Raw genomic sequence first — 23,519 nt, 5'->3', positions numbered from 1 at the left:
TGGCATGTTTTCTTACTTTTAGGAGGAATATGCACTTGCATCTGAATAGCACTGATTCCTCTCACTTGTGTAAGGGTTGGTAGGCTTGTGGCACATTAGTATTTGAGCCAGGATCAGAATTCAGGAGCTCCTGGCCTCCAAACCCATAATAAGGCTTTCAGACTATACTGTTCCTCATTTAAAAAAAGACTTTGCCAAGTATGAAGCAAACCTGTTGGCTCTATCAAGATTCAAAAAATACACAGGAATCAAAATGCTGTTTTAACTACTAATAAATACAGAAGCAAACATCTTTGCCAGCACTGACCAGTAATTCATAGCCTATTCACTGGCATTTTTCTAATATTAACATAATTTAAGGTGAAGGTCTTAATTTAGTAGTAGTAGCCTGGCAGCAAATGTTGATCCCCCACAAAATGTTTTTAGGGCTGTTAGGATGGTCAGTCAAAAGATTTCAAGAGATGACTCTGTGTTGTTTCCATTGTGTCTCTGCTTCACTTTTATCACTGTAGTTCAACCAATGGCAAGCTCAAGGTTTTATGGAAAAGGGAATCAAAAATAGAATTTTCATGAGGTTTCCAGGTAACCGTGGAGAATGGCTGAATTGTAAGCTTTGAACTCCCACACTGAATATTGGTCTGTTCTCATTTTCATGCTACTGTCTGAATGCACGTAGCAGATATGTTCTAAATTTGGATTGTTTTTATATTGTAAGGCCAGGCTATTGTATGCACAATATAACATAAAGAAATCACGGATAAACAATTGAGTGTAGTCATTCCAATAACTTATTCATTCATATATTAATACTAGATCATTTTCCATGCCACATTCAGTGCTGTTCTAAGTACAATTCCACTGAAATCAATGGACGTTCACCAGGGATAATTTGGCCCAATATCTTTCAAGCACTTTACAAACATGAATGGATGAATTCTCATACCACCATTGGAGACAGACATTATTACCCCCCCCCAAATATGGAAAGGGCTTAAGGGCCTGCTTTAGTGAGGTGCTGAGGACCTACAATTTCAGTTGAAGTCAATAGGAGCTGCAGATGCTCATGCCTCTGAAAATTAGACGTTAAGTGATTACCCAAAACTGCATTAGCAAAACCAAGATTAGAATTCAGTAGTTGTAGTTTCTATCCCATGATCAGATCACACTTCTCCCTAACACATTCCTGTTCCACTGTTTTTTTAAATGGTGTCAATTTGCTCTGCTTACCTGATACTTAGAGGGACAAGTTTTGTCTGACTCTATCCCCACTAAGAACATATTTTTACTAATACTGAAAAAAACCAACTGTGAAACAAAGTTGTAACAGACATAAAAAAATAAAGACCAAGAACTAAGGACTGTCACAAACCTCATCACCTTTTGCTCCAACTGCAATGTGCATTTCTTTGATCTAGCCTTGTCTAACATAAACACATAGCAACAATAGGTATATTGCGGGGAAAAAATCTACCAAACCACGACACTCCACTGCACATGCTTCTCCCCCTGGGGAGAGGATAAGAAACTAAATACATGACAGATGCTTTCTCCCATGCTGTTTCTCACTCTTGGGAGAAGCTTCAAGCTTCCTGTAAACATCCACAAAACTAAATCATTATCCTCCTTCAAATCCCTCCTTAAAACTCTCCTTTGTCAAGATGCCTACAAAAAAACTTGACAATGGCTAGGACTGCTGGTATGGTGAAACTACTGCCCATCATGCTGACCAATATTGTTTCTTTGTACTCCTCATTGGTCTGTCTGTATCCATCTGTTCTCTTTTGTCTTACTTAGATTATACGCTCTTTGGAGCAGGGACTTTTTGCTCTGTGCTTGTACAGCATCTAGCACAATGGGATCTTGGCCCATTACTGGGGCTTATAGGTGTTACTATAATACAAATAAATAATATCAATAAGTAATAAATTACTGGAAAGTTCACAGATACTATGTTGCTGAGCTAGGGTAAAAGAACATATATAGAATAGAAACATTCACTACTTTTTATAATAGTTGTCATCTTTTGTTTTTCTATACCCACCAATAACCCAGGGCCCAAATCAGTCCCCAGTTATAGCCCTTTAGGCCACTCCAGTGGAATTAAAAGGGCAGATAGTTCCCTGCCAAGATATGATTGGCAGCAGGGCCGGCTCCAAGCACCAGCTTAGCAAGCAGGTGCTTGGGGCGGCCACTTCGGAGAGGGCATGTCCAGCTATTCGGAGGCAATTCGGCCGAGGGTCCCTCACTCCCGCTCGAAGTGAAGCACCTCCTGCTGAATTGCCACAGATCACGATCACGTTTTTGGTTTGGTTTTTTTTGGCTGCTTGGGGTGGCAAAACCCCTGGAGCCAGCTTGGTTGGCAGAGCATGGATGCCACCCACCTGTGAAGCTCTGAGCATAGAGGTATCATGTGCTGAGGATGGGGTGATTTAACGTAGGGCAGGGATATAGACCAAGCACCTGGAATTTGGGAGGCACAAAGGTGGCATAATGTGTAATGTGAAGCTCAGAATCTGTCTCCTAACGTTGTGTGTGCTTGATTCTTCTGCTGACATCAGTGATGCTGGTTCACACACAAGGAAGCAGATGCAACAAGCTTTGGCACTAGGCTTAATGCCCTCTGGCATATCTGGCACACACAAATTCTGATCACCCAGACTGCAGGCATTTAAAATGGGCTGGGAGACTGTAGTTTAAATTCTCACTCATTAGTGGATGATTTCTTTATTTTGGATTGATTTTAAGGGAGTATTTTTTTTCTTTTAAAACAGCTCACTCTTTATGCTGAAGGATCTAGCTTTGTTTTCTCTCACTAAGAACAGAGGAGATATGGGCTCTATTTCCACCGTTACTGACTCATTGGGCTGCCTTGTGGAAATCAGCTCACCTCTGTGTACCTCAGGTTCTGGATCTGTAAAAGGCAGGTAAGAATGTTCCCTCCCTAAATCCTCCCTGCTTTGCAAATCACTTTCATCTCTGGATGAAAAATTCTATAGGTTAAACTGTAACTGTCCCAAATCTGCTGTAAGTAAGGGGCAGCAGATATCTACGCTGGCACAAGAACAGACCAGGGACTGAACTGTGACTCAAAGAGTCACAATTCCTCTGCAGAAGTGTATCCCTTTTTGTGGAGCAGTTTATGCCACCTTGTTTACCCAGCCAGCCAGCTATGTTGGCTGGCAAATATGGGGGTAAAAGGGAAATACAGTCTGGGATCCTCTGACTTGTTTTCCCTCTCTGCATCTTGCCTGCCCACTTGCTTACAGATAGAGTATTTCCTTTCCATAGCTGGAGTTACGATCTGAGCAGGGGTAAGCATAGGATTAAGAACCTAAGAATGCCTATGCTGGGTCAGATCAATGGTCCATCTAGCCCAGCATCCTGTCTTCTGACAGTGGCCAGTACCAGATGCTTCAGAGGTAATGAACAGAACAGGGCAATTATTGAGTGAAGTACATCCTTTTGTTTGTTTTAAACCTGCTGTCTATTGGTTCTTGTTTTATGTAAACAAGTAAATAACATTTCCTTATTAACTTTCTCCAAACCATTCATGGTTTTATAAATCTCTGTCATATTCCCCCTTAGCTGTCTTTTCCAAACTGAACAGTCCCCATCTTTTCAATCACTCCTCATATGGAATCTGTTCCATACCCCCTAATCATTTTTTTTATCCTTTTCTGTACCTTTTCCAGTTCTAATATATCTTTTTTTGAGATGGGGCAACCAGAACTGCATACAGCATTGAAGGAGTGGGCGTACCATGGATTTATGTAGTGACATTATGATTAAAGGATGTGTTTTACTCCCACAAACAACTGAGTAAAGGCTTTGACAATGTTGCCCTATATGAGTACTAAATATTTAAAATCCCATTCATAATTTTTTAAAATCAACCCTAATCTTCTCAAAGGTTCCTGATTTCTAGGGCATCACTCATTTTAGAACCATGGTTCCCTACAGTATACACAAATTTCATGTCCCCTACTGTTGCCAATTCTTTATATCAGAAACAACTGACCATGGAACTGAGGTTATAGACCCACTGGAAGAAATCATACAGCATTTTAAGTTCCCTGCATGAATAGTTTATTTCTCTCTCTCATTCCAGGTCTTTGTCACACCTTGATTGTGCCCCACATTTTGGCTTTGATAGATCAGCTAGAACTGTTCCAAAAATTTCAAAATTCAAAATGTTAAGACTTTTTTTGTTAGAGTGTTGACCTATGAACAAACAAAAGGATGAGATTTGGGAACAACTCTTGAACTAACCTAATTCAAATTGTTCCAGTCTAAGTGCAATTTGGGAGAGTTAGACCCTGATCCTGCAAGGAGCACAGTGCAGGAGGGCACTATTACCAGCCGCTAGTGTTCAAAAAGCATGAGTCAGGCCTTGAAAAAAATGGTAAGATTACTTTAAAAAAATCTCAAGATTTTTAAAATCAGGGGTTCTTTATATTTGTCTTCTCGGGGTTTATTTAGCCTTGACGGGTCACATTTTTCAGATTTCCACTTGAAACTGCTAGACATGTATTTTTTGTTTAAGCGAAAGCTGAGCCTCCTACAGCCACAGGGCCCTTGAGCTGGGGGCTTTACAAAACCCACCACCTACAAACAACTCCCAACAAGAGCTGGCAATATACAGCCAGCAGCTGCTCCGGCTCCCTGGGATTCCAGATCCGCTGGCCGGATCAGGGCCCGTAGGAAAGGAGCTTTAGAAAGGTCCCCTGGAAACACAGCCAGCCAAACCCGCCTTGCCCGGCGGGACCTGTGCGGGGCTGGGGTAGAGCCCGGCTCCCGGGGGTTGCTGCAGCGGCTGATGCCTCGGGAGCCGGCGCCGGCCGCACTTGCAGCTGGAGCCGCAGGGGGCGGCAGAGGCACGTGCCCGGCGCAGGCGGAAGAGGAAGGTGGCGGCTCCCGGGGCTGAGGCCCAGGCCGGAAGCTGCGCCGGGGCTGTCGAGTCGCACATGGGCCCTGGTTGTTCCGGGCCCTCTCCGAGCAGAGCCGCTCGCCCCGCGCTGCAGCGCCCGCCATGGCGGAGAGGATCGAGCAGCGCATCGAGGACCGGCTCCCGGAGCTGGAGCAGCTGGAGCGGGTCGGGCTCTTCACGCGCAAAGAGATTAAGTGAGCGGGGCTGGGGGGAGCGGGGTGTGGGCAGAGGGTTGGTTTCACAGAGTGTAAGGTCGAGAGAAAGAGAGAGCGAGCCGTGAGCAGCGAGCAGCATGTGTATCGCAGGCCATCAACTATCCTCTAGGACCCCTGTATGGATCCCAGTCAGTCTAGCTGGGCTACATACAAAACTGGTCTGTGCCACAGCAGAGGCCTCCGCGTTGCAGTGCCAGCTTAATAGCCAAGCCCCCCTGCAATGGCAGGGAAAGGGGATTGATTAGGGAAGGGGTTCCCAGCCGGCCCCAGGCTGCAGAGGAAGTCTCCTCTCCCCCCAGGGTCCCTGCCAGTCTGACCTGGGGAGAGATTCCTTCCTAGCCTCAAACCTGGACATCAGTTGGACCCGGAGCATGTGAACAATACACAGCAGCAGGGCAACTAAGGCCTGGTCCACACTACGCTGTTAAACCGATTTTAACAGCGTTAAATCGATTTAACGCTGTACCCGTCCACGCTACAATGCACTTGAAATCAATTTAAAGGGCTCCTAAAATCGATTTCTGTACTCCTCCCCAACGAGAGGAGTAACTCTAAAATCGATATTAACATATCGATTTAGGGTTAGTGTGGCTGCAAATCGAAGTTATTGGCCGGATAGTTATAGTGATAGCTACCCACAGTGCAACGCTCCGGAAATCGATGCTAGCCTCAGACCATGGATGCACACCACCGAATTAATGTGCCTAGTGTGGATGCTTGCAATTGACTTTATAATATCTGTTTAATAAAACCGGTTTAAGTTAATTCGAAATTATCCTGTAGTGTAGACGTACCCTAAGATAGAGGTTTCTCTCTGGCACCTCACAGCATCGATCCATTGTCCCATCTCTCTTGTGGTCATCCTCTGAAGCTTCAGAGGAAGGTTAACTGTTCTCCATCCCCACTTCTAATCACATATGACCAATTGTGCATTGGGGAAAACAAAAATCCTTCCTGACTCCTCCAGGCATGGTCTGAAGACCAGAAGTGTGAGACTTTATTTCAGTCATTGTCAAAACTGAACTTAAAACCTGCCCTGTAGAAAATCCCTGTGCTGCTGTACACTACAGCAATGTCAGTTTTTCAGGGATTAAGAATAATTAAAGAATGCCTAGAAATGGAATTTTTACATTTCTCCAGGGCAGTCATTAAGAAGGCCTCAGCTTTAGAATACAAAATACAGAGGAGAGCTCTCCATAAGGAAGACTTTATCAATTACATTCAGGTATGTTTTATTAAGTGTTATTGGCTGTCCTTTAATAACACTAACATTACATGAGGAAGCATGTGCTAGTAGTTAAAGCACAGGACTGGGAATTGGGTGTTCTGGTTTCTGTTCCTAACTCTGGCACAGACTTGCTATGTGACCCTGGACAAGGCATCTAATTTTGCTGTGCGTCAGTTTCCTTCTCCATTCAGAAATGTTCTGGCTTAGCTAAGATGCTCTCCTAAATGTGCTAGAGAAATGCAATTTATTATTAATAATGAAGTGTGACCTATTTTGTGGTAAGAAGTAACAAAGAGTCCTGTGGCATCTTATAGACTAACAGACGTATTGGAGCATAAGCTTTCGTGGGTATACCCACTTTGTCAGACGCAGCTGATGCTTATTTTCCAATACGTCTGTTAGTCTATGAGGTGCCACAGGACTCTGTTGCTTTTTAGAGATCTAGACTAACCTGGCTACCCCTCTGATACTATTTTGTGGTAGCATTTAACATAATTAATTGAACTTTTGAACTACTTTAGGGTGCTTGAAAGTGTTTGAAATGTCACACCTGATATAAATAGTCCAATCGGATTGCTGGCAACTTTTGTAGCTGCATAACTGACAAATGTTTGGCTCTAACTTGATAGCTACTCTGTCATGGATATCATTCTTATTGTCCACCTGATTAGCTATTTAACAGCTATAAAGAGTTGACTTGGAGATTAATTTTTTTTCTTGTAATTATGTTGTAATTGTTTTCTCCACTTCCCCTAGTATGAAATTAATCTGTTGGAACTGATCAAGAAAAGAAGATCGGTAAGTGGATGAACTCCTTACAGTGCAAAGTAGCATAAATCAAATCTTGACAGGGCGGGAAAATTAACTGTTATTTTTTCCCACCCCTCAGCGCATTGGATATTCATTTAAGAAAGATGAGATTGAGTATTCTATTGTGCAGAGAATACATGGCCTCTTCAAGCGTGCCACAGAAAAATGGAAAGTAAGCACATTTCCTTCTGTAGGGCCTGGCAATATTAAACAACCTCTTGATGCAGTGTGATGTAAGAGACTAAATACAAGCATAACTGCTAACAAGTATCTGTGATAATGCAGGAGAATATAAAAGAAAAGTTAAATGCATGTTTGTTCAGATGATGATGGTTTAGGGGTAATGCTCCAGTATCTGGTATGCCTTTTGGAGGGACAATATTCTGCCCTGTGGATGGATAGACTCTATGATCTACTAGATCTTTCTCCTCTCTAGCTGCTGTAGTTCTTAATATTGCCATGTGGATTTGTCTGGCAAGGGTTGGAAACTTGGAGTAGTTTCAGGTGAAGAGTGTTTCCTTGAGTCATCCGGCAGTAATACCTCTTCAGGGTGATGAAGGAACTGTGCTCATGAGTTCTGTATGGTGCGGGCAGTTGATGAGGAAAGATGAGACTATATTTTGGGATTGAGGGATGGCATCCTTGCAGGGATGCAGGGGTTTGCATGCATGGGTGAAAGGTGTGAAGGAAGGGAGAACCAGAAGCTTCAGAGTGATTGCTCTACTTCAGTCATAACAAATGTACGCTCTATACTTTTCAAAACGCACATTCTAAAGATGTATTAAGGCAGTGTTGTTTCTTCCGAGTTAATCCTATTTCCTTGCCTTTCCAATAGGATGATGTGCAGCTGTGGTTGTCGCATGTGGCTTTTTGCAGGAAGTGGGTGGGTATTCAAAATGTTACTTTTCTGTAATTTTATAGAAGTAATGTCTTTAACGCTGAACAAATATGAGGAATGCCATTCCCAAAAGGCATCTTTTTCTGGGGAGGGAAGTTACTAAAAATAGTGGGGTTGGAATGGAAATGCCTTTTTCATCACAATTGTAATGTGGCTGTCAATGCTCCCTATTGCATCTTTGTTGCAGATGGTTCAGTTCAGTGCTAAAATATTCACAACCGGTAAAACTCAAGGAGTTCTCTTGTCTTTACAGAATAAAAAAAATCAGCTTAGCAAGGTGTTTTCTGCCATGCTAGCCATTCATCCGAACAAGCCAGGTACAGTAAAATACTTTTTAGTGTCTTGTGTTCAAATCAGCCAGTTTGATTAATTTAGAAGAACTATGTAATATGCTAGTGTGACAAACTAGTGTCAATCCAACCTACTGCTCTTTGAGATCCCAGTTCATCTCCTTAACAGTCCCTCTCTTGCATTTTGCACCTTGCTGCTCCCCTAAAGGGAATGTCACTGCAATGAGAGGGCTCTCAAGGAAGGCTCATGCTAGAAGATCAGGAAAATGGTGTCTGTAGGGGACTTCAGGTCTCGAAGACCCTTCCGCTAAGGAGAGCAGAGAACTACACAAATATCCCCGAAGTAGAACACTTTGAACAGACTAAGCTCCCCCTCATGCCCCCCTTGGGTTTAAAGTCATGTATTGTATTTCCTTGGCTGTACCTTCCAGAATTGCCTCTCTTCTCCCATTAGTCTTGTAGCAGAGACTGAAACAGATCCATTTGTGTGTTCCATTATAGCATTGTGGATTATGGCTGCCAAGTGGGAAATGGAGGAACGCTTCTCGTCCGAAAGTGCCAGGCACTTGTTCCTTCGTGCATTGCGCTTCCATCCAGAATCTCCAAAACTGTATCAAGAAGTGAGTTTATGGTTCTGCTTCTGTGCATGGTTATGTTTGCTTGGATCCATCTAGGAAAGATTAGTTTCCCGTTGTCCTGGGAAGCATGAGTAGATGATTGGGTTTGGATTTAAATTGGTAATATTTCACGAGTGTTTGGCAAGATTGGCTTTAAACGAGAGTAAAATCCTCACACCTACTTTTAGGAGAAATTCTGAGTTACACTTAAACGCCTGTTTCTAGGCATTGGGAGTTCTACAGGAAAAAAGTGTTCGGGGTTAGAGCTTGAGATCCAAACTGTCTGCTTGGGAGAGTTGTTTTATCTTAACCAATTTAGTATAAATAGCCTACATTGCGATCAGGTTTGCTTAGCCTATTTTGCCCTATCCCCTCACATGCACTTGCTTAAAGCCTAGTTCTCCAGGAGTTTTACACTGCTGTAACTCCATTGACTTTAGTTGAGTTGCCTCTAACTTACAAGAGTCTAAATGAGAAGAGAGTCGGACCCTTAGTTCTCGTTTTCACATCATTAGCTACGGGCAAAGCTTACTGGTTGAGAAAATGAGATTTGACAAATGGCTTCTGTAGGGAGCCAGTTTAGAAGTCAATGAAGGTTCCTTGGTAAATGTGAATTCCAGGGAAGAGAGAGAACAGCTTTGTAATTACATTACTGCAAGGTTGCTTAATCACAGGAAGCCTGCATTCCCTCCTCTGGCAAAACTCCCATTCAGGTCAATGGGAGTCTTGCCTGAGTGCGGAGAATGTCAACTTCCTCTTCCTTAGTATCATAGTAGCTGGCACTGTGTTGTATCTAGCACACTTGTTATTTATGTAGTAAGTGAGCTTTCACTGGCAGGAGCAACCATAAACACTGAGTACAAAACAAATCCCAAAGAGGGGCTTAAGGGGTGTGTTCCTGGAGCCTTTGGCAAAGATTAACTCCCACGAAAGTCAATGCTGATTGTGGGTCATGAGATTCCTATTATAGGAGATGCTGTTTCTAAAATGGAAAAAGTCTCGTTGTCGGTCATCTGATTTCAATGTACATACGCTTGTTAATTGGATCTAGGGCTATACAGTGATCTCTTGCTTAAAGTGCACACGTCATAATATTTATGTATTTTGGGCAGTGTCCCCATCAATCTCAGCAAAGATGGAATAGCAGATGCTGCAGTGAACTGAAATACTACTAAGATGTAATTGGTTTTTGCAAAATGTTTTACTGTCCACTTGCTAATGCAGTGTTATCACAAACAAAGCTAAATTACAGTTGCTTAAAATAAGTCAGCAAACGACATCTTGTGATGCATTAATCCTGTGTTTTTAAAATAGCTGCTTCATTGCTGTTTCTCAAAACTGAGTCATTCACAAGACTCTCAGACGTTGGTGGGAAGTTCTTACTTGCAAATCTTCACAAAGCTTGCTTTAATAAATGTCCATATGTTTGTTTACGTGCACTGTAAATATTTACCCCCCTCCTCCCTTCCCATTTTATTCCACCCATTGCCTGCAGTATTTCAGAATGGAGCTGATGCATGCAGAAAAGCAGAGAAAAGAAAAGAAAGAGTTTGAACAAGCCAAGATGGACTTGGTAGGACACTTGCAATTTCTGTTATTTAAAATGGATTGTTTTGTAGACAGGCAAATGCTCTTTAAGATAGAGGGTTTTAGAAGTATGTAGTACAGTAGAACCCCGTTTCTCTGACCCTCCATTATTTGGCGCTCTCCATAAACTGAACAAACAGTGCACACAGATCCAGAAGCCGGTGATCACTCCTGTTGCCACTAGATGGCGCTGCAGGCCCCCCTCCCACCTCCCCCCGGGTTCAATTATAACGTATGTTCTTGTGGATAACAGACCTTTGGCTACAGGTTTGTGGTTATATCACATGGTTTATACATTTATTTGACTGTCTTTAAGGGAGCACAACAGTTGTTGGTAAAGGCTTTTTATTTTTGTTTGTTTTCTGTGCCCTCCTGTTTAAAAGTAACTACCGGTTTCTGATGAAGACTAGTTAAACTGGTTTCCTCTCTTTTGTAGTAGGGATTGATTTAATTCGAATCTGTCTCTCTAAACTAGATGGGGATGTGTTGTGGTGGAGAAAAATTTCCATCACCAGTTCTAAATCTTTGCAGAGAATGGAAGTTCAAAAAGAAACAACTAACTTTTTAGATAATTTTATGTCAACATTTTAGGGCGAGTTCAGTTATTCTGAGGAGGTTCTAAATGGGGAAATGGCTCGAATAATCTACAGAAATGCCGTTGAGAAAATCAAAGGTAATTGAATGCTTCCCTTCCCCTCTTGTTTAATGGAAAAACAACCACGTTGGAGTGAGTCTCTGATATCTAGTGTGGCTAGTCCTGGCTTCATTGTATGCATGGAGATGTGGCCTCAACTGGTAAAATTCACCCTGTCCTGCACAAAACCTGAGCAGTATGGAGGTACTAAATGGGTAGCAGTAAATGGTAATTCATAGCCATTTTTCAGGCTGGCACCTTCTCCGGCTCACCTGCCTTTTGCCTGAAATAGCAGCCCTTGCACTTCCACACCCCTTATGTTTGAGTTCACAATCACTGGATCTGCATAGACACAAGATCAGGCCCATAGTCATTTGTAAAATTCAAAAAATCTCTTCTGGATACAATAGTGATATTAATACAAATTATAAAGCTTGTCTCATTAACCTCTTCTCTCTTCCCCAAATGCTCTGTTGTAAATCTGCGTTTTCCACTGTGACCTGGATTAAAACCAAGCATAGAAATATTTTCAGGATCAAAAAGGATGTGACTCAATCTGCAATCCTCACTCAAGCAAGAAGTGCCATTCCCCTCCAAAAGACTCCTGATGACAATATGGGTTGCAGGGTCATGGCCTTGCTTGTCTAAATGACTAATGTGAAACAGACAGTGAAAAATAAACAGATAAATAACATCTGGTCTCTCCTAATATATGCATTAGAATGATTACTTTTCAGTAGCTGGATAGAGTTTGCTATATTGTCTTTACTTTCTTGGAAACATATGTAAAGCCAGCAAAGATGACAGAAATGCCGTGTACTAGAGGAATGTAGTATCTTACTTGTCATTGAGTTTCTTTGCTCTCTTGATCTTAGGTGCTGAGTTCTACCTGTCCTTACTTTCAATTGCAAAGCTCTTTGATTTTACACAAGACTTGCAAAAAGAAATTCTTGAAAAGTAAGTCGATTTAAAAAAAAATAAATCACCAGCGGGGTCCTAATTTCTGGCCAGTTGACAGTTTGGTGTCAGAGACACTGTACTGGATGTTGGATGTTAAGATCTAACAAAACTTCCTTTTTAAGAAAAAGACCACTTGTAGTGTCAAACAAATGAACTTTGGTGCCCCAGGCAAGCCCAACTTTCTGGAGGAGGTTATGTGTATATATAATACAAAATTGGCTTTACTTGAGATCATACTGATAAAATGTAGATAAAAAGCTCTTGTCCTCGGAGAATGACTTTTTACACTCGGGAGAACAATTTTCAGGAAATGTATAACTTCCTAGTTCACTTACTTGCTTGTAATTGTGTATCTTAAGTTTTCCAATGCAGTTCTTTTTCCAAAAGAGCTCTTTCTAAAGCTGACAGTCAAGTTTAAGCACTGTTGCAAAGAAAGAGGCCAAAATTTTGCTTAACTGCCTCTTATGGAATGGTGAAACATTTTATCAATGAAATTTAATTCCTTGGAATTGTCTCCTTGCAGTAAAATGGCAATTGGCAACTCCATAATTGCTCTCCTCTAGAATGAGCTTGAAGCAAGATGGCAGTTTGCACATGATGACCTCATGGACTGTGTGTGTTAGCTTGCAGGCCGAGAATGCTGATGATCCTTTTACATGGGACTACATGGCTCGTCGAGAGCTGGAGATGGGGTCCTTGCCATCCCCAGAATGTTCATCTAAACAGATGAAAGCATCCGAGGTGACCCAGAAGGAGGAGCGGTGCTGCGCAGTCTTTGAGGAAGCAGTGACAGCGCTCCCCACAGGTTAGAAATTCTGCTTCGATTTTAAAATTGAGTTTCTCAGTATTTCTATGGGCCATGTCCCTGCACACTCACAAACCTACAACGTCCTTGTAGCAAAGGCAGCAATTGCTTACCTGGAATAGCATACTGGAAAAGCATTTATTTTTAGCTTTTTTTGGAATGTGACATAGGGTATGCTGCGGCAGTGCTTTGAAGTTTTGAGTGTGGTCGCAGCGCCAGCTCTCCCAGCACTGCACGTACTCCACATCCTCTACGGGTATAGCTTGCAGCGCTGGGATCCGCGCTCCCAGTGCTGTGGCACTGTTTACACTGAGGCTTTACAGCGCTGTATCTTGCAGCGCTCAGGGGGGTGTTTTTTTCCACACCCCTGAGCGTGAAAGTTGCAGCGTTGTAAAGCGCTAGTGTAGCCATGGCCTTAGAGAATGGGGAGAGTCTGAGCTTGCAACCAGCCCAATCTCTGCAGCCCACTGTTTGGAAACCATTGAGAATAATCAGTTTTAAGCATCTGTCTGATGAAAACCCATATAATTCAAATATATTATAACTAAGCAGCGTACAGAGAATGTCAATGAATGGATCTTTGTAAATGCAGTTGTGGCCCAGACGTGTTTAAACACTTTCTTTTTCTATAGCTTATTTAGGGAATGACTATAGATTTACCAGCCACTATCTCTGGATAGTGGTATCTCTGAGTGGCAGCCCGTAGGAAGACATGGGCTGTAGTAGAATCATAGAAATGTACGAATGGACGGGACCTCAACAGGTCCCCTAGTTCAGCCCACTGTGCTGAGGCAGGACCAAGTATACCTAGACCATCCTTGACAAGCGTGTCTAATCTGTTCTTAAAAGCCTGCAGTGATGGGGATTCTGCAGCCTCCCTTGGAAGCCAGTTCCAGAGCTTAACTACCCTTATAGTTAGAAAGGTTTTCCTAATATCTGACCTAAATCTTCTTTGCTGCAGATTAAGCCCATTACTACTTGTTCTACCTTCAGTGAACATGGAGAACAATTGATCGCAGTCCTCTTTATAACAGTCCTTAACATATTTGAAGACTTATAAGTCCCTCCTCAGTCATCTTTTCTCAAGACTATATGTGCCTAGTTTTTTTTTTTTAACTGTTCCTCATAGGTCAGGTTTCTAAACCTTTTTATCATTTTTGTAGTTCTCTGGACTCTGTGTTTGTCCACATCTTTCCTAAAATGTGATGCCCAGAACTCGACACAGTACTCCAGCTGAGGCGTCACCAGTGCTGAAGAGATTGGGACAGTCACCTCCCATGTCTTACATATTTAGTCTTGTTAATATTCTGCAGAACTACATCACGTTGTTGGCTCCTTTAATTTGTGATCCACTGTAACCCTCAGATCCTTTTCAGCATTACTACCACCTAGCCAGTTATTCCTCACTTTGTAGCTGTGTATTTGATTTTTACTTCCTAAGTGTAGTACATGCACTTGTCTTCACTGAATTTCGTCTTGTTGATTTCAGACCAATTCTCCAGTTTGTCAAGGTCATTTTGAATTCTAAGCCCACTCTCCAAAGTGCTAGCAACCCATCCCGGTTTGGTGTCATCCACAGATTTTATAAGCATACTCTTCTTTCCATTATCCAAGTAATTAATGAAAATGTTGACTAGTATCAGAGCCAGGACTGACCCCAATAGATATGCCCTCCCAGTTTGACAGCGAACCAATGATAACTACTCTTTGAGTACAGTCTATCAATCAATTGTGCACCCACCTTCTAGTAATTTCATCTAGACCACATTTCCATAGTTTGCTTATGAGACTGTCACGTGGGATTGTCCAAAACCTTACTAAAATCAAGATATATCATGTCTGCTGCCTCCCCCTCCATTCACTAGGTCAGTGACTCTGTCAAAGAAGGAAACTGGTTTGGTTTGGCATGATTTTTGTTCTTGACAAATCCACACTGGCTATTACTTATAACCTAATTTTCCTGTAGATGCTTACAAATTGATTATTTAATAGTTTGTTCTAGTGCCTTTCCAGGTATCAAATTTAGGCTGACTGGTCTATAATTCCCTAAGTACTAGGAGCCATGGCCTACTGCTACTGTGTCTTTAGGTCCTGGAGGATAATCTCCAACCCATGCATTTGTCCCACCCTTGGCCTTCGTGCCAGGAATCACGTTTCATCCTCATTTTGGCCCCAGTTCAGCAAAATGCTTAAGTATGTGCTTCAGTTCCATGGATTTCAATAGAACTGAAGGATGAACTTTAAGTTAAGCATGTGCTAAAGTGCTGTTGTGAATGGGGATGGACTTACCCGTGTGATTAAATGCTTTACTGACTTGAGGCCTGAATGCTCTTCAGAGTAAACTTAGGATTGGATTGAAGGCTGTTTGCTAAGCATTAGCATCTGTAGTTCATATTGCAGACAAGTTATTTTAAATATTCATTTGGCATAATTATGGATGCATTATCTATAATATTTATAATTGGAGTAGTGCTTGACATCTCCCCCTTCTCCCTCCACATGACAGGTGTCTGTGCTTTCCGCTGTGGTTTTGTTCAGTGTTTAATTGTCCCATTCACTTTGCAGAAGCCATGTGGAAATGCTATGTCACTTTTTGCCTGGAGAGACTTAAGAGGAAAACCAACAGTGAGGAATTGAGACGGAAGGTAAGTGTTCATCATACATTAATAGTACCAAAAGCTCCAAATGTCAGTGACTTCCATAGTCTGTCTTCTTGTAAACTATGGTAGATTTCCATCAATTTGAAACAAATAATACAGCTCATGTGAGAACAATTGGCTAGTTCTTTGGACCGATAGCTGTCATTAAGGATCAGTTTTTCTCCCTATTAGGCATCCTCCTTCAGGGCTGTATAAATCAGTCTTCCCATTTGGTCACCTAGCTGAAAGTTGGCATGCATGTACCCAGATGTGACTCGGTCTTGTTCTGTATGGCGTGGGAAAGCCTGAAATTGATTAAACATTTTTGGTTCAAGTAAATTACCAGAAGTTTGGGACTTTCTTTGAGTTCCTGTAGTGGGAGGGGAAAAAACCTTAATCATCAAACTGAACTTATATGCAATGCGAGTTAGCAGCTTTTGCTTAAGTTTCTTTACTTATACTTTTATAAACAAAATCTATATAAAAATAATGTTGAGTCTAACATAACCCAATAGCAAAGAATTTTTTAAGTTTCGTTATATTTATAACAGTTTTCATTTAACTTTCCCTTCTAAAGTGGTTTAAGTATCCTCCCCATTCTACGGATGGAGAAACCGAGGCAGAGAGAGACTAGATCACACAGTGGGTCAGTGGAAGAACTGGAAATAGGACCCAGGTCTCCTGAGTCTCACTGCCTCAGCCTCTGGACCATGTTGCCGTATCTGGTTCTTGTCCAGTCTCATTGCAGCATTCTCAAAAGAGATGGTGATCTTTAATATTCAGAAAAATGTAGTGGCCAGAACTGGGCACTGGAATCCTTGGTTCTCCTGTATTTCCAGGACTGCTCTGTGACCATGGCCTATTGCTTGATCTTTCTGTGACTCAGTTGACCACTCTGCTGGGTATAATACATGCTGGCTTCCCAGAGGGCAAAGGAAGCTTAAAGTTGATCAAGTGCTGTGAGCTCCTTTGAATGAAAGGCACTGTAGGAGCACAAACTTCTTAATATGCTGTACCAGCATTGCAAAATCATACTTGCTTAGAGTGAGCATTATTTTAATGGGTAAATGAACAGTTTTTTCATTATCTGGATGAACAGACTTTAGTGCCTGGACTGCTGAATCTTCCACAAAGCTCTTCTGTGCTTAAATCGGACTGTCTGAATTAAGAAAGCTGTTGCCTTAACTATTTCCCTTGCATTTGACTCTTTAAATTAGCTGTTTATGGTTTGACCCTGCTCTTAAAACTGCAAGGGAGCTTTGCTATGTTTCTTGTGCAGTCAGTGTGCAAGGTACCTGTATGCATCTGTCTCTAAAAGAAGGATGGAACCTTAAGGCTGAGGAACTTGATGTCACTTGTAAGCTGGAATTTATAAGGAGGGTAAAGGCTTAGGCATCCATCTTCCATTGAATTTCAGTGGGATTTGGGCTCCTTAGAAAGCCCTGACCTTGAAAATATAAGCTGGATTTTGGTAGACTCTGGCATGTACAGCAGCAAAGCTTATTCTCTTTCTCTTTCAGAGGCTGGAAAGGACTCTGTGTGTGTTCAGCAGAGCCCATGAGTCCACCTTGCTGCCAGAGACTTTATACAAACAGTGGGTAAGGATATATGCAGGAAACTAGGTTGAGGCCCTGATTCTGAATTGCTTGCACTCCCAAAATTGCCATTCAGGTAAATAGGAGCTTTGGATGTGCAGGAATGCCAGATCAGGGCCTAATTTCTTGATAAACTATGTGGACCTGTCTTGTTGATTAACTTCAACTGCTGTTTCAGCTTCATCTGTTACTGGAGGTTGGCCTTTCTGAGAAGGCCACAGAGGTAGCTGCAGCTGCAACCAAACGGTTCAGCCAGTCGGTGGAAATGTGGCACACGAGACTGCAGGTGCTAATCAAACTGAACAGCAGCGATGTGGCCCAGTGTTTTGAGGAAGCTGTGAGACAGGTGAAATCTAAGGTCTGTGACCATTTTAATCTGTTGCACAATACTCTATGACAAGAACCTCTGACTTGTGGCTTTATATTTACTTAAAATTGTAAAGCCCAAAACCAGTCTTTAAAATAAATATATATGGGCTCACCAGTCAAAATACACATTAGTTCAGGTCTGTCAGTGAAATGCAAACAAAATCATGACTTTTTAAAAAAATTAAACTTGAAATTTAAGGATTTGAACTATGAATCCTGGTGCTAGGTTCCATGTTCTTTTAGTGGCCAGCTGGCATTCCCTGTGTCTGCCTTGGAGAGGCACCCGTGTGTTCTTGCAGCCCAGCATACCAGCTTTGCATGGCTGGGCAGCTGCCCCCAATGTGCTGGCAGTGGGAGGGAGATGGAATTGAGAGCTTTGATCAGCTGGCTGGGCACTTCCTTCACCCAGATGCCTGCAACTGAACTCCAGGAGGTGGAGGACATAGGAAGGGTATATATTTCCCCCTTCTGCTGCCTTTGGACTCTATCTGGCGATACAAAAGGACCCACTCCAAGGATGATGTCTAGTAGCTGTTAAGCCAGGCAGCATTTTCCACCTGGAGAGGAGGAAGATTATGGAGGCATGTAATCTGTAGTTGCTGTTTGTGCATGAGGACTAGTCCTTTGTTCATGACAGCCCCTTTTGATGGGTGATTTTGCATCTAGATGTACAGGATCTAGGTTAGAACATGAGTGGATGTTGGATGGAAATGTTTGTATAAAATTGTTTTTAAACTCACTGGTGACTATTGCATTTTTATGCAAATCAGATTGATACTTGGCCCTAAGCTTTCACTGCTTCCTTTTTTTTTTATAGGGCTGTTTACCGTTATGGACTCTATGGGTGGAATGGAGTGAAGGAGCAAACAGCAAGGAGGACACACAAGCCCTCTACCAGGTATTTGGCTGAGGAAAATATAATTCCTCTTACTGTGTGAAATGAACTAGAAAGTCAATAATGGCCATGAGATACTGGGACAGTCTGTGGGTCATGCTTAACAAGCGTTTTCTGCAGGCAGCCCTTGTCTCAGGCTTTGATCACCAGTCTGAATGCAGTGCTGGTGAAACATTTGGGGAAAATGTTTGAAGAGGACTAAGTGCCATAGGCTCTAAGGGTATGTTTATGCAGCCTGTGACAGTGAGCTTTCCAGCTTGGCTCGACAGGCTAGTGCTCTAAAAGTAGCTGTGGAGAAAGCGCTTTGAAGTTGTGGCTCTGAAAGGGAGAGAAGTGGGCTTCAGAGCCCCAGGTCCAACCTGAGCCACAATATCTACACCTCTGTTTTTAGCACAGTAAATCACGCCAGTCTGCCAACCCGGGCTGTGTAGATGTAATCTAAAGTGTCATTGACTCATAGACTCTAGGACTGGAAGGGGCCTCGAGAGGTCATCGAGTCCAGTCCCCTGCCCTCATGGCAGGACCAAATACTGTCTAGACCATCCCTAATAGACATTTATCTAACCTACTCTTAAATATCTCCAGAGATGGAGATTCCACAACCTCCCTAGGCAATTTATTCCAGTGTTTAACTACCCTGACAGTTAGGGCCTTTTTCCTAATGTCCAACCTAAATCTCCCTTGCTGCAGTTTAAACCCATTGCTTCTTGTTCTATCATTGGAGGCTAAGGTGAACAAGTTTTCTCGCTCCTCCTGATGACACCCTTTTAGATACCTGAAAACTGCTATCAGGTCCCCTCTCAGTCTTCTCTTTTCCAAACTAAACAAACCCAATTCCTTCAGCCTTCCTTCATAGGTCATGTTCTCAAGACCTTTAATCATTCTTGTTGCTCTTCTCTGGACCCTCTCCAATTTCTCCACATCTTTCTTGAAATGCGGTGCCCAGAACTGGACACAATACTCCAGTTGAGGCCTAACCAGCGCAGAGTAAAGCGGAAGAATGACTTCTCGTGTCTTGTTCACAACACAGCTGTTAATGCATCCCAGAATCATGTTTGCTTTTTTTGCAACAGTATCACACTGTTGACTCATATTAAGCTTGTGGTCTACTATGACCACTAGATCTCTTTCTGCCATACTCCTTCCTAGACAATCTCTTCCCATTCTGTATGTGTGAAACTGATTGTTCCTTCCTAAGTGGAGCACTTTGCATTTATCTTTATTGAACTTCATCCTGTTTACCTCAGACCATTTCTCCAATTTGTCCAGATCATTTTGAATTTTGACCCTGTCCTCCAAAGCAGTTGCAATCCCTCCCAGTTTGGTATCGTCCGCAAACTTAATAAGCGTACTTTCTATGCCAACATCTAAATTGTTGATGAAGATATTGAACAGAACCGGTCCCAAAACAGACCCCTGCGGAACCCCACTTGTTATACCTTTCCAGCAGGATTGGGAGCCATTAACAACTACTCTCTGAGTACGGTTATCCAGCCAGTTGTGCACCCACCTTATAGTAGCCCCATCTAAATTGTACTTTCCTAGTTTATCTATAAGAATATCATGCGAGACTGTATCAAATGCCTTACTAAAGTCTAGGTATATCACATCCACCGCTTCTCCCTTATCCACAAGGCTTGAAAATCAGTTAGACCTGACCTGCGCGGCTCGTAAGGCAGCGAGGACCAGATTACGCCAAAGAAAACAGCTGAGGGCTAAAACCCCCCGGCCCTGCCAAAATACCCCGCCCCAAAACCCCTCCCCCGAAACACATCCCCCGCCCCAACGCTGCCCAGCCCTGCGGAAACCAACCCCCTCCCCAAATATAAAGCGTCACTGCCACTGCCTGCCCGCCTGCTCGGCTTGTCATCCCCCCGTGAAATAAGGGGAGGGGAAATGGAGGACAGTTTGAGGGGATTTTCTGGGGTTGTGAACTAAGAGGAGGGGAAAGGGGGGCAGTGTGAAGGGATTGGATGTGACTGTCCAACGCACAAACACGGGCCGCAGGGAGCCCGGGGGAGGGAAATGGGATGGACAGTGGTGATAGGGCGCAGGGAGGGGGAAGGTCCCTGGACCAGAGAAGGGGGCAACAGTCGGGGCAGGGCAGGTGCCACACACACACACTCACTCTCTCACTCTCACTCTCACTCTCTCCTTCCCTCCTTCCCTCCCTCCCTCCCTCCCCTGGGGATCTCCTGGCTGCCCATAGACAGTTCAACCCACCCCACCCTGATCACTACGGAGGCCGTCCTGGAACCAACCAGTGAAGTAGCTGCCCCGCCCCCAACTGAAGTGAGGGTTGGGGGGGGGTGTTTGCCCAGTTCTCGCCCACCGCCCCTCCCCGAGCTGCGGCTTGAGCCCAGGCCTGGCCCACCTCCCCTCACTCAGCACTTACTGGCTCTGCCTCGTTCCCAGTGCTTCCCACCTCAGCGGGCCCCGGAAGTGACGCACCCACTGTACACCAGGTGGGGGGAGCGGGAGATGGAGACACGTGTGGTTCTGGCCTTTTGGGCAGTTGGAGCGCGGCGCGCGCGGGGCTGTGAGGTGCCCTCCCCCCCTCTGTGAACCCAGCAGCCCCGCCCTGCCGCTTGCCATGGGTTGCACAGTGAGCCCACACTGGCCACATGTTGTGCAGGCCTGAGTTAGACTATGAAGCATAAGTCACTTCTGAAAAGGGGGGTTAGGTTCCTAAGTCATTTTAAAAAATTTACCCATATAATATCTGTGTGGCTTTCGATTTGTGTCCTATTTTCAACTGTAAGTTTGTACAGTACTCTCTTGCACACCTAACCTGCCTTATGAAAGCATGAATATGTTACCAGAAAATTAGAGAAAAACATTTTGGTTCTAATCCCAACAGAGACCTCCCTGAGTAGCCTTGGACAAAATACTTCACCTCTCTGTCTCAATTTCTGTACTTGTAATGTAAAATACTTACTTCTTATGAGACGTTTGAGTATTAAACTGTCTGTAGAGCATTTTGAGATCTTCCAGATGAGAAGTGCTATGGAAATGTCAAGTATTAACTCTTTAAACTGACTTGAATATTGTAAAGGAAGAAATTTTAGCTCTAATTAAAGTGTAGAGGTTTGTAGTTGAAAAATACTGGGTTTGCTGCATCTGCCATTTTTCAGCTATGGTTTAGAATACTCTTTTTCCAATACTTGAAATTCAGCCTGTTTCTCAGGAGACAGATATTTTATGCCAATGTATTTGAAAATGGAGACAAGGAATTGAAAGGAATTATTTGGTATAGTTCTCTGTAGTTACTTTGTAACTGTAGCAAAGATCCTGTGTGTTTAACTTGCAGAGATCCTTATTTGTCATAGACCCAGCTGACTCAGTAACCATGAAAGTAAAGTACCTTGATTGGGCCTACAGAGATGGCGGTTATAAGAAAGCAAAGAAAGTCTTTACCAGGTAAAAAATAAAAATCTGAAATCTAGTCTTTCTAACATATGTTTGGAGGAGATTTGAAGTCTAAAATTCTTAATGCTTTCATTTTAGCCTGCATGAAAGTCACCCATTGTCACTCGAGTTCTTCCGGAAAATGATTGAAATAGAGAAGGGGCAAGTAAGTGTTACATATCAAGTTAGTATTGTATTTTGTAGGAGGTGTGTTACAGCTTTGGAGTTGAATAGGAAGGGGTAGTTGTCTGAGTACAAAGTAATTAGGTTGCAGTCATCTCCATATTTGTCTTCTAAAGTGGATCCACACCATTTAATAAAAAACCGAGTATCATGCGGTTAACTAGTCTTCGAACTTCTGAACTCTGTGTGTGTGTAACAGTGTAATTAAGTAATCTAATAATGCAGAAGCTTGGTTTGTTCCTGTATACAATCAATCAGTGGTCTTTAAACTCTTCCTTCCTTAGGAATCCTGCAAGATGGTTAATCTGAGAGAATACTATGAACGTGCCCTGAGAGAGTTTGGTTCTACAGATTCTGGTATGGAGGCTTTTTTGTTCAGTGTCTGTGTTTCTGTCAAGCTACGAAAAGTGGGGTGATCTTCCTGCCCATATGTCTGCTAAACCGCATAGTGCAGCTTGCTGATGCTGTACCTTTAATGGGAACGGCACTCTAGTGATCTTGTCTCATAGAGCTTTTAGTCTAGGGGTCTGATTCCAACAAATACTCCCGTGGGTAGCCCTACTGAAGTCAGTGGGATTACTTGTGAGAGTCAGGGCTTGTGGGGTTTGTTGATATTGGCTGGCCTAGGGTGAAGCACCCATCTGTAACTCACTGATTTTTCTAAAAAGTACAAATCAAGCGTGAGGAATTGTATTCCTTTGCACAACATCCCTTTGAGGATAGTATCTCCATTTTACAGATGATGTGCATAAGCTTAAGCATGTCTCTGTCGCAGCTGGGAAGAAAACTCAGCTCTCTGGACTCTATGTCTGGGCTATAACTCCTAGGCAAAGCTTCTTCTGTAAAAGGAATCAAACAGTTGGACTTCACTATATTCACATATGTAACATTTTAATGTGGAGAGCCTCTATGCTAGGCCTGGGCATGTGTGTTATCGCAGCCAGATCAGAACATAACTAGATTTTTTTCTTTTTCTTTAAAAGATCTCTGGCTAGATTACATCAGAGAGGAGCTAAGCCATCCCCAAGGCAAACCAGTAAACTGCGGGAACATTCACTGGAGAGCTTTGAAGATGCTAGGGGGAGAGCTAGTGGAAAAATTTGTTTCCAAATACACTTTGCTGCAAACTGGACACTTGTGAAAAATGCAGATTATGTTGAACGTGCGAACGTTTCTGACAGACAATATCGAAGCCCAGAATTTCCAGAGTTAGTTGGTTGTCCACTTTTTTGTACAAGATTCTGAAAATAAATATGTTCCTGAACCATCCTACTACGTATGCTATGTTCAAGTATGTTGGAATTCATCTGTGGTCCAACCACACAGCTGCTACTAGTGTTCCTTGTCTTAGTGTGGTGTGGGTACAAATGCACAGTTGAAGAAGAGGAAAAACTCATCACAAAGCAAGTGAAGGCATCTATCGTACTCGTAACTGAGAACTTCTGAGAGCAAACACTCC

The 23,519-nt window shown here is 42.9% G+C and overlaps 1 protein-coding gene across 3 annotated transcripts; it reads left to right on the top strand.

Moving 5' to 3' along the window:
• Nucleotides 1–4,931: 4,931 nt before the first annotated feature.
• UTP6 (UTP6 small subunit processome component) lies at nt 4,932–23,287 on the top strand. 3 transcript variants are annotated; one of them, XM_030534476.1, is made up of 19 exons: nt 4,932–5,121; nt 6,283–6,367; nt 7,127–7,168; nt 7,260–7,352; nt 8,016–8,063; nt 8,332–8,395; nt 8,870–8,988; nt 10,481–10,558; nt 11,164–11,245; nt 12,082–12,163; nt 12,790–12,971; nt 15,537–15,616; nt 17,131–17,208; nt 17,384–17,551; nt 18,392–18,472; nt 21,780–21,889; nt 21,977–22,043; nt 22,345–22,417; nt 23,044–23,287. In XM_030534476.1, the coding sequence occupies exons 1-19, from the start codon at nt 5,030–5,032 to the stop codon at nt 23,199–23,201; spliced, it is 1,782 nt and encodes a 593-aa protein (XP_030390336.1). In that variant the 5' UTR covers nt 4,932–5,029; the 3' UTR covers nt 23,202–23,287. The 3 variants fall into 3 exon arrangements, with proteins under 3 accessions (XP_030390336.1, XP_030390335.1, XP_030390337.1); XM_030534475.1 differs by having other exon boundaries at nt 17,384–17,563; XM_030534477.1 differs by lacking the exons at nt 17,131–17,208; nt 17,384–17,551.
• The last annotated feature ends 232 nt before the right edge of the window (nt 23,288–23,519 follow it).

Source organism: Gopherus evgoodei, chromosome 15, assembly GCF_007399415.2.
Source record: "Gopherus evgoodei ecotype Sinaloan lineage chromosome 15, rGopEvg1_v1.p, whole genome shotgun sequence".
Lineage (NCBI taxonomy): Eukaryota > Metazoa > Chordata > Testudines > Testudinidae > Gopherus > Gopherus evgoodei.
This window is presented reverse-complemented; position numbering and strand designations above follow the sequence as displayed.

Coding starts and splice junctions, on each gene's coding strand:
- UTP6 (XM_030534475.1), top strand. CDS start 5,030: ATGGCGGAGAGGATCGAGCAGCGCATCGAGGACCGGCTCCCGGAGCTG. Junction 8,989..10,480: donor CTCCAAAACTGTATCAAGAA/GTGAGTTTATGG, acceptor CATTGCCTGCAG/TATTTCAGAATGGAGCTGAT. Junction 18,473..21,779: donor ACACACAAGCCCTCTACCAG/GTATTTGGCTGA, acceptor TTTAACTTGCAG/AGATCCTTATTTGTCATAGA.